General features: G+C 19.0%; 1 protein-coding gene across 1 annotated transcript; it reads right to left on the bottom strand.

The window, feature by feature from the left end:
* Positions 1-9,583: 9,583 nt before the first annotated feature.
* Positions 9,584-10,603, bottom strand: LOC128953194 (uncharacterized). The gene is made up of 3 exons (XM_054298668.1): positions 10,461-10,603; positions 9,996-10,217; positions 9,584-9,903 (listed from the first exon to the last, which is right to left on the bottom strand). The coding sequence occupies exons 1-3, from the start codon at positions 10,531-10,533 to the stop codon at positions 9,656-9,658; spliced, it is 543 nt and encodes a 180-aa protein (XP_054154643.1). The 5' UTR covers positions 10,534-10,603; the 3' UTR covers positions 9,584-9,655.
* Positions 10,604-10,885: the final 282 nt, after the last annotated feature.

The raw sequence follows: 10,885 nt of genomic DNA on the forward strand, positions 1-10,885 counted from the left end.
CTGTTTTTTATGTAAACTTAATTCACAATTTGTCGAAAATGTTTTATTACAATAATCGACAATACAATTAAATCGCTTATAATTTAGATGAACATTCATTATATGTAATTTTAAACTTGATTTTTGATTATATTTTTTGCCGCAATCATTGATATCACAAATATATTGTTTATTAAAATGTTTGGCATTTCTATGAGTAGATAATCCGGAGCTACTAAAGTAAACTTTATTACAATTATTATAATTACATATATATTTAATATTTAAATGTTTGGTATTTTTATGCCTTTGAAGATCGTCTTCATTAATAAATGTTTGATTGCAATCATCATTAAAATCACATTTGAATTGCTTATAATTTGAATGACTTAATTGATGTCTTTTTAATTTATTTTTATCTATTGTTTTATACCGACATTTAGGCCAAAAGCACTTGTATTGCGTATTGTTATTATCCACACGTGTGTTGTTATTGTTATCATAATTGTTGATAATATAATCAGTAATTTTCAATAAATTATAATTCTCTAATAAATACAATTTATTTTCACCACAATTAATCAATTTATTACACAATTTATTATTAATTTGTTGCAAACTATTTGCTAAAGATTTCAATTGAATTAATTGATTAAAATTCATATTCATTGTGTTGTTGAATGTCTTAAATAACTTAGACGAAAAAAATGGCGATCACTTTCAATAATGTGTTTTGTCTTTTATATCACTTATTCAAAGCACACACCAAACAAACAGTCAGTCAAATACCTGTTTAGGAAATGGATATACCTTTTCATATAAAATAATTTTTCATTAATCCTTAAACTTGTTTACAGTATATTATAGTTAAAATATTCTGTTGTATCAATAAATAACTATACATTTTATATGTATATTAAAATTTATAAATTATTTGTATGATTATTTTAAATGAAAAATAAAATATGTATAAAATAATTTAAATATAATTACTATTAACCAAAATTTAAATTATTATTAATACATTTACTTTTGATACATATTTGATACATAAAAATAATTAAGTAAATAAATATAATATACAATTAATATAAGTAAAGATAAAAAAATTATACCTCTAGTATACTAATAAATTATTTCTTAAAAATTATAATAATTACTATAATTATAATTATTATTTATTTAGTAAGTTTTATTTGTATAGTTATTTAGTTAGTATTAATAATATATTATTTTTATAGACAACAATATCGGATAAAACTCGGGTAACAATTGACATAACATTTATCCAATAATGAAACGGTTGAAAGTAATTTCGGGTCAGTCAGGTATAGGTATGAGTTCATGGGTTAGCTCAACAAACAGTGCGATAGTGTGTTATCAATGAATTGATATTTTTAAAAAATAATTGTTTACTTTTTGTATATGTTTTTTAATTAAAATTGATTTTTAAATATGATAATAAATAATACATAAAAATAAGTAAAAGATAATTAAAATATTATAATTTAAGGATACATAAAAAATTAAGTAAATAAATAATATAAGTAAAGATAAAAACTTATTTTATTTTTTACAAAATGTGAATTAAATCCGAATAATAATAATTTTAAATATTTAAAATCTATTATAATATTATATAATCAATAGCTAATAGATGTAAAATAAAATGATGTTTGTTTAATATTGAATTATATAAATTAAAAAAAAAAGTTTTGCCACAATTATTGACATTACATTTGAATTTATTTAAGTAAAGATAAAATATATTTAAAATTATTTTTATACAAAATTTGAATTAAATACAAATAATTGTAAATAATAGAAAAATTATTTTAATATATAATCAATAGGTATTAACTATATATGTAAAATCAATTGATAACTATATTTAATATTGATTTTGTTTCCATTTGTTTACAACAAATGGACATTACTTCGGTGTTGTTTTAAATGTTTGGAAAACCCAAATGTTTTGCCGCAATCTTTATAATCACATTTGAATTCGGGTTCAATTGAATGATCCCATGACTGGTGTTGTCGTAAACAATGATTTGTTGTAAATGTTTTCAAACAATCCTTAACTAAACATTTGTATCGTTTTTCACTTAAATGTAGTTTTTTATGACAATTTAAATGACTTTTTGTTGTAAATGTTTTATCGCAATAATTGATATAACATTTGAATGGTTTATATTTTAGATGAACAGTTATTTTATGATTTTTTAATAATTCATTTCGAGAAAAATTTTTGCCGCAATCATTGATATCACAAATGTATTGTATATTTAAATGTTTTGTATTTCTATGACGAAATAATAATGATTTGCTAAAGAAAATTTTATTACAATTATTATAATTACAAATATAGTGAATATTAAAATGTTTGATATTTTTATGAGATTGAAGACCCTCTTGATTAACAAATGTTTGATTGCAATCATCATTAAAATCACATTTGAATTGCTTATAATTTGAATGACTTAATTGATGTCTTTTTAATTTATTATCAGTTTTTGTTTTAAACCGACATTTAGGCCAAAAACACTTTAATTGCGTGTTGTTATCCACACGTGTGTTGTTGTTGTCATAATTGTTAATAATATAATCAGTAATTTTCAATGAATTACAATTATCTAATAAATTCAATTTATTTTCACCACAATTAATCAATTTATATATTTCACACAATTTATTATTAATTTGTTGCAAATTTTTAGCCAAAGTTTTCAATTGAATTAATTGATTTAAATTCATATTCAAATGTATTGTTTGATTGTCTTAAAAATAATTACTTGAAAAATGGCGATCACTCTCATCGCAAATATAATAACGTGTTTTGTCTTATATATCCTCATATTTAAAGCACATACCAAACAGTCAGTCAAATACCTGTTTTTAGGGAAATGGATATACCTTTTCATATAAAATAATTTTTCATTAATCCCTAAACTTGTTTACAATATTACAGTTTAAATATTTTTTTAGTTTCATTTTATCTAAGAATAACTATAGTAAGTATATGTATATTAATAATTCCTATCATTATTTTAAATGAAAAATAAAATATGTAAAAATAATTTAAATATAATTAGTAGTAATCATAATTGAACTTATTATTGATATATTTAGTTTTGATACATATTTGATACATAAAAAATTAAGTAAATAAATATAATATACAATTAATATAAGTATAGATAAAAAAAACTTATTTTATTTTTTTACAAAGTTGTATAATAATAATTGTAATTATTTTAAAAATTTATTTTAGTATCATATCATCAATAAGTAATAACTATTAGTTGTAAAGTCAATTGATTTTTATTTAACATTAATTTATTAATAAAAAAAAAGTTTTACTACAAATATTGACATTAATAATGAGTTATCATTGAATTATTATTATGTTAAAGATATTTGTATATTTATTTTCAATATACAACAACAAAATGTTTATTTTGTAAATTGTTATCAAAAAAAAAAAATAATAAATAAAACTTATTAAATTGTTTTTTTCTAAAAAATCTTTTCAATTATGATTGATAAAAAAAAAGTTTTTCCACAATTATTGACATTAAATTTGAATTTGTTTAAAACAAATGTATAATATTTCGGTATTGTTTTAAATGGTTGTCAATACCAAATGTTTTGCCACAATCTTTATAATCACATTTGAATTTAGGGATCAATTGAATGATCCAATGATTGGTGTTGTCGTAAACAATGATTTGTTGTAAATATTTTGTAAACACTCTTTTACTGTACATTTGAATCGCTTTTCATTTAAATGTTGTTTTTTATGAGAATTTGATCGACGTTTTGTTGAAAATGTTTTATAACAATACTCGACATTACATTTGAATGGTTTATATTTTAGATGAACATTCATTATATGTAATTTTAAATATGATTTTTGACTATATTTTTTGCCGCAATCATTGATATAACAAACAAATTGTTTATTAAAATGTTTGACATTTCTGTGATTAATTAATCCGAATTTACTAAAGAAACTTTTATTACAATTAATATAATTGCAAAAATATTTAATATTTAAATGTTTAGTATTTTTATGCGATTGAAGACTGCCTTTATTAACAAATGTTTTATTGCAATCATTTAAATCACATTTGAATTTCTTATAACTTGAATGACTTAATTGATGTCTTTCTAAGTTATTAACAGTTTTTTGTTTTAAACTGACATTTAGGCCAAAAGCACTTGTATTGCGTGTTGTAATCAACACGTGTGTTGTTATTGACATAATTTAGGTCACAATCGTTGATCATATAATCAGTAATTTTCAATGAATTACAATTATCTAATAAATTCAATTTGTTTTCACCACAATTAATCAATTCATATGTTTCACGCAATTTATCACTAATTTGTTTCAAATTATTTGATAACGATTTTAATTGAATTAATTGATTTAAATTCATATTGAAATGTATTGTTTGACTGTCTTAATTACTTGAAAAAATGGCGACCACTTTCATCGCACATATAATAATGTGTTTTGTCTTTTATATCCACACATTCAAAGCACATACCAAACAGTCAGTCAAATACCTGTTTTTAAGGAAATGGATATACATTTTTCATTAATCCTTAAACTTGTTTACAGTATTACAGTTAAAATATTTAAAAATTAATAACTAATTAGTATCTTATAAAATCATATGTTATGAATCATAAATTATGATATTTAATATTTAAAAAAATATATATTTATTATTTACTAATTATAATACTTTATAATGCATGTATTATACGAATTTAATACCAAATAACTAAAAGTATATGTATATTAAAATATATTAATTATTTGTATGATTATTTTAAATTAAAAATAATATATGAAAAAAGTAATTTAAATTTAATTAGTTTTAATCAATATTGAACTTATTATTTATACATTTAGTGTCAATAATATGTTAAAAATCTATATTACCTGTATTAGTAATTAATTATTACTTAAAACTATATTTACTGTATTTATAATTATTATTTATGTATAATTATTAGTATAGTTAGTGTTTGTGTTTTTAATTAAAATTGATATTAAAATATCATAATATAATGATATATAAAAAATTAAGTAAATAAATACTTTTTTTTTATTTTTTACAAAATGTGAATTAAATCCGAAAAATAATAATTGTAAATATTTAAAATCTATATTAATATTATATAATCATATAGGTATTAACAAATAGATAAACAATAGACAAACAAATAAAACTTTACATTTATTAAATTGTTTTTTCTAAAAAATCTTTTCAATTCTAATTGATATAAAAAAGTTTTGCCACAATTATTGACATTAAATTTTAATTTGTTTAAAACAAATGGACAATATTTCGGTGTTGTTTTAAATGTTTGTTAATACCAAATGTTTTGCCGCAATCTTTATAATCACATTTGAATTCGGGTTCAATTGAATGATCCAATGATAGGTGTTGTCGTAAACAATGATTTGTTGTAAATGTTTTCAAACACTCAATGACTGAACACTTGAATCGTTTTTTATTTAAATGTTGTTTTTTATGTAAATGTAATTCACATTTTGTTGCAAATGTTTTATCGCAATAATCGACATTACATTTAAATGGTTTGCATTTTACATGAATATTCATTATATGTAACTTTAGAAATGATTTACGAGAATATTTTTTGCCGCAATCATTGATATCACAGACATATTGTTTATTAAAATGTTTGGCATTTCTGTGATTAAATAATCCGGTTTTACTAAAGAAAATTTTATTACAATTAGAATAATTGCAAAAATATTTAATATTTAAATGTTTAATATCTTTATGCAATTTAAGACCGTATTCAGTAACAAATGTTTGATTGCAATCATTAAAAACACATTTGAATTGCTTATAATTTGAATGACTTAATTGATGTCTTTGTAATTTATTTTTAGTTTTTGTTTTAAACCGACATTTAGGCCAAAAGCACTTGTATTGCTTGTTGTTATCCACACGTGTGTTGTTATTGTCATAATTGAGGTCACAATCGTTGATCAGATAATAATCAGTAATTTTCAATGAATTACAGTTATCTAATAAATTTAAGTTATTTTCATCACAATTAATCAATTCATATGTTTCACACAATTTGTCACTAATTTGTTGTAAACTATTTGCTAATGATTTCAATTGAATTAATTGATTTAAATTCATATTTAAATGTGTTTTGTTTTTGAATGTCTTCTCAATAATTACTTGAAAAAATGGTGATAACTTTCATCGCACATATATATCATGTATTTTGTCTTATATATCCACACATTCAAAGCACACACCAAACAAACAAACAGTCAGTCAAATACCTGTTTAGGGAAATGGATATACCTTTTCATATATATAAATATATCAATAACTTTATATTATTATTAATCCTTAAACCTGTTTATAGTATTAATGTAAAATGTAATGATATTTTAATTTGTCTAATAATATCTATTATAAATGTTTATAGATTAAAATATATATTGAATTTAAATCAATCTATCAAATCTATAATTTTATTTAATAATTTAGTTAATAATATAATAATATTAAGTTTAAATTTAATAACATGTATTTTTAATTATTTAAATATATTTATAATTTTTTTATGGTTATTTTAAAATATGAAAAAATATTATAAAAAAAACTTATTTTAGTACATTTAATTTCAATAATATGTCTAATATTTATCTGTAATAGTAGTAGTAATTATTTGTAAATGTTAATAATAAATTCATTTTTTATTTAATCACATTAATCGAAATCTAAAAAAAATATATATAATATTATTCAATAATTTATTATAAAAGTAAAAAATAACAATATTTATTATAAAATTATTTTATTATTATTATGTAATAATTTAAAATGTTTTTAATGAGATATAGTTTATTGTAATATATGTGTAGAGAAAAAAAAACATTTAGTAATATAATAAAAATATTTAACTAAAAGTTTATTATTTTAATGTTAAAAGTCTTTTTTAAAAAAATTAAGAAAATATTTATATTTACAATAAAAGTAATTAATTTATATATTTTTAATTTTTTAAAAATATTTCAATAGTTGTACAGCCATTAGATCTTTTTTAAAAATTTTATATATATTGAAAATGTTTTGACGCAATCATTTAGCAATTATTTTTTTAAAAAAATAATTTTCCTATTAATAACCAAATGTACAGCAAGTTTATGTCGTTGCAAATTTGATAAATTGCCAAATATTTTGTCACAATTATTATAATCACATTTGAATTCGGGTTCATTTGAATGATCCCATGACTGGTGTTGTCGTAAACAATGATTTGTTGTAAATGTTTTCAAACACTCTTTGACTGAACACTTGAATCGCTTTTCACTTATATGTTGTTTTTTATGTAAATCTAATTCACGTTTTGTCGAAAATGTTTTATTACAATAATCGACATTACATTTAAATCGCTTACATTTTAGATGACCATTTATTATATGTAATTTTAAAAATGATTTTTGAGTATATTTTTTCCCACAATCATTGATATTGCAAATAAATTTTTGATTAAAATGTTTGGCAATTATATGATATTGTAACCCGGATTTACTAATAAAAATTTTATTACAATCAGTATAATTTAAAGATGGGCAAATAGAAAGTTTCTAATAAATTTCACTGAGAAAGTTTCTAGAAAATTTCTCAGGAATAAATTTCTATAGAAATTTAACTTTATTGTTATACTATGGGATCCCCATATCTATAGCTATTGAAATAATATATAAATAATGAGACAATACTACTATTCATATAACATTACACTATACACTACTATACAAAATGCGATACCTATATGTAAAATAAATATAATTATTTAATAATAATCAGTTTTCTAAAATTTTAATAATCATTTTATTATATATATAAGAATTTAAGATAATTAAATAAATTAATTTTTATTTTAATTAATAATAAAAATATTAATATTTAATTATTACTTGTAAAACCAATGTATTGTTACATAATAACATATATCCAGAAAACAAAATTAACATAGGGATCCCATAGATAGAAATTTCTTTTAGAAACTTTCTAGAAATTTCTCTATTATTTTATAAATTTCTCTTTTTTGCCAACACTAGTATAATTACAAATATATTGAATATTTAAATGTTTGGATTTTTTATGAGATTCAAGTCCGTCTTCTGTTAAAAATGTTTGATTGCAATCATTATTATAATCACATTTTATTAGCTTATAATTTGTATGACTTAATTGATGTCTTTGTAAATTATGATCAAATTTTGTTTTAAACCGACATTTAGGCCAAAAGCACTTGAATTGATTGTTATTATTCAAACGTTTTTTGCTGTTGTTATCATCATAATTGAGATCACAATCGTTGTTAATATAATCAGTAATTTTCAATGAATTACAATTATCTAATAAATTCAATTTATTTTCACCACAATTAATCAATTTATATGTTTCGCACAATTTATCATTAATTTGTTGCAAACTATTTGCTAATGATTTCAATTGAATTAATTGATTTAAATTCATATTCAAATGTGTTGTTTGAATGATGTCTTCAATAATTACTTGAAAAATGACGATAACTTTTACATATAAAGTGTTTTGTCTTTTATATCACTTATTCAAAGCACACATCAAACAAACAGTCAGTCAAATACCTGTTTAGGAAATGGATATACTTTTTCATATAAATATAACTTATTATTAATCCTTAAACCTTTTTATTAAAAAGTATATTTTTATTATTATATAAATAAATATAATAGTTATAGTTATAATTTTATATAAATTATTAATTAATAAATAAATACTATAGTTATAATTTTTTTAAAATTTACATTGTTAATTATATTTTATTATTTAGATAATTATATTATATACTGTTTTAATTTTAATTATTATTATTATTTTAAATAAAACTCTACATTCAATTCAGTTATAATTATGAAATTAATCAATATTAAACTTATTTTTTTAAGTACATTTAATAATATAGATTTAATAATATCTATTTTATATAAATAACTATTTTTCATTACAAACAAATTCAAATAAAATAAATTTTTAAAAAATATTTTTTTAATCATTAATATCAAATGATTTCTCTATATATTTAAAGCAAAATTCATAAATTATAGTTTACTTATTTTGTTATATTAATTATATAAATATGTTTTTTTTATATATGAATATATTTTTTTAATTAATTAAATAAAATTATAATATTTAAAAAAATATTGTATACTAAATAATTTAATGTAAATATATTATATTTATTAATATTCAATTAAATCAATAAAAACAACAACAAAAATCATTTAGTTATTACAAGTAAATCATTTATCGTCCAAAAATTTAATATAAATTATTGATATAATTTAATCAAAAAAAATAAAATAAAAATAACATCAATATCTTATTCAAAATAAATTATTAAATGTCATTAAACATTAGTAGTAAATTTAATGTCAAAAAAAATAATTTATATTTCTATTGTTTGAAAATTTAATAAACATTTTTTTTAAAAATTATTACATTATTAAATAGTAATTATAATATTATAAATTTTTTCGGGTAAATTTTAAATGATAAATTAGTTAATAATAATCTTGATAATTTATGTATATTAATTAATTAAATCAAATCTAGTAATTGAAAAACGATCTTATCTTATCATAAGCTTTACGTAATAGACCATATTTTTTATATTTCAATTCAACCTGTCTCAATGTCGATTGCCATACAGTACCATTTAGCTCAAGTTCAACCCTACATCCATACCAGCCCTCTAATGCCTTTTGACTACCGGTAATATTTATACGCAAATTGTCTATAGTATTGATATCTATGATAACATTTTGTTGTCCAGGTAAATATTTATAATTTTTTATACCTATGCATTAATTAAATTTATTGATGGTATTAATTAAAATTAATAAATATTTTTTTTTAAATATTTTATAATTTTATTTAATTATTACATACATTGATTGTCAGTCTTATTGTTGTTATTGCTATTATATCTGATAAATGTTAATCCAATATCATTGGGAATCATGGATTTTGTCAATGAAATGTAGTTTACATTTATATTAGTGCCGGGAGTAAAATAACAATCCATAATAATGTCGTCGCCATCAGTAAACTGTTCGCCAGCCGACTGCTGTAGGTGTAGGGCATCGACAGCAAAGCTATATTGAGATACATCTAATAAAATAATAATAATAATAATAGTTTAATTATTATTATAATATAAATAGACTAATAATAATTATTATTATAATATAAATAGACTAATAATAATTATTATTATAATATAAATAGACTAATAATAATTATTATTATAATATAAATAGACTAATAATAATTATTATTATAATATAAATAGACTAATAATAATTATTATTATAATATAAATAGACTAATAATAATTGTAATAATTATTAATACTATTCATTGATACTGATTGCCTGACCACTAGTACAGTCATCATAATCACTGTAATAGCTATTGAAAAAGTCATTTTTTTTAAATATAACTTTTATATATATTATCTATATAACAGTTATTATCACATAACAGATAATCAATAGTTTTATAATATTTCAATTATTTAACACTAGTTTATATACTTTTTATGAAAATAACAAAAATAAATTTTTTTCGAAACAGACATTAATTTCCAGATAAATAATTAATTTTCATATATTTTATTTTCAAAAACATAAAATATATTTACCGTATTTTATATATAATGTATTAAAATGATAAATTACATCCTTTACTACTTTTAACTAATAACTATTAATAGTAAATATTTTTAAAAAATTATTTAATATCATAGGTTATGATTCATAGACAATAATTAATTAGTT

The sequence above is a fragment of the Oppia nitens genome, unplaced genomic scaffold (genome assembly GCF_028296485.1).
Source record: "Oppia nitens isolate AA-2021 unplaced genomic scaffold, nextdenovo-longstitch-racon4-pilon3 scaffold20_pilon_pilon_pilon, whole genome shotgun sequence".
Classification (NCBI taxonomy): Eukaryota; Metazoa; Arthropoda; class Arachnida; order Sarcoptiformes; family Oppiidae; genus Oppia; species Oppia nitens.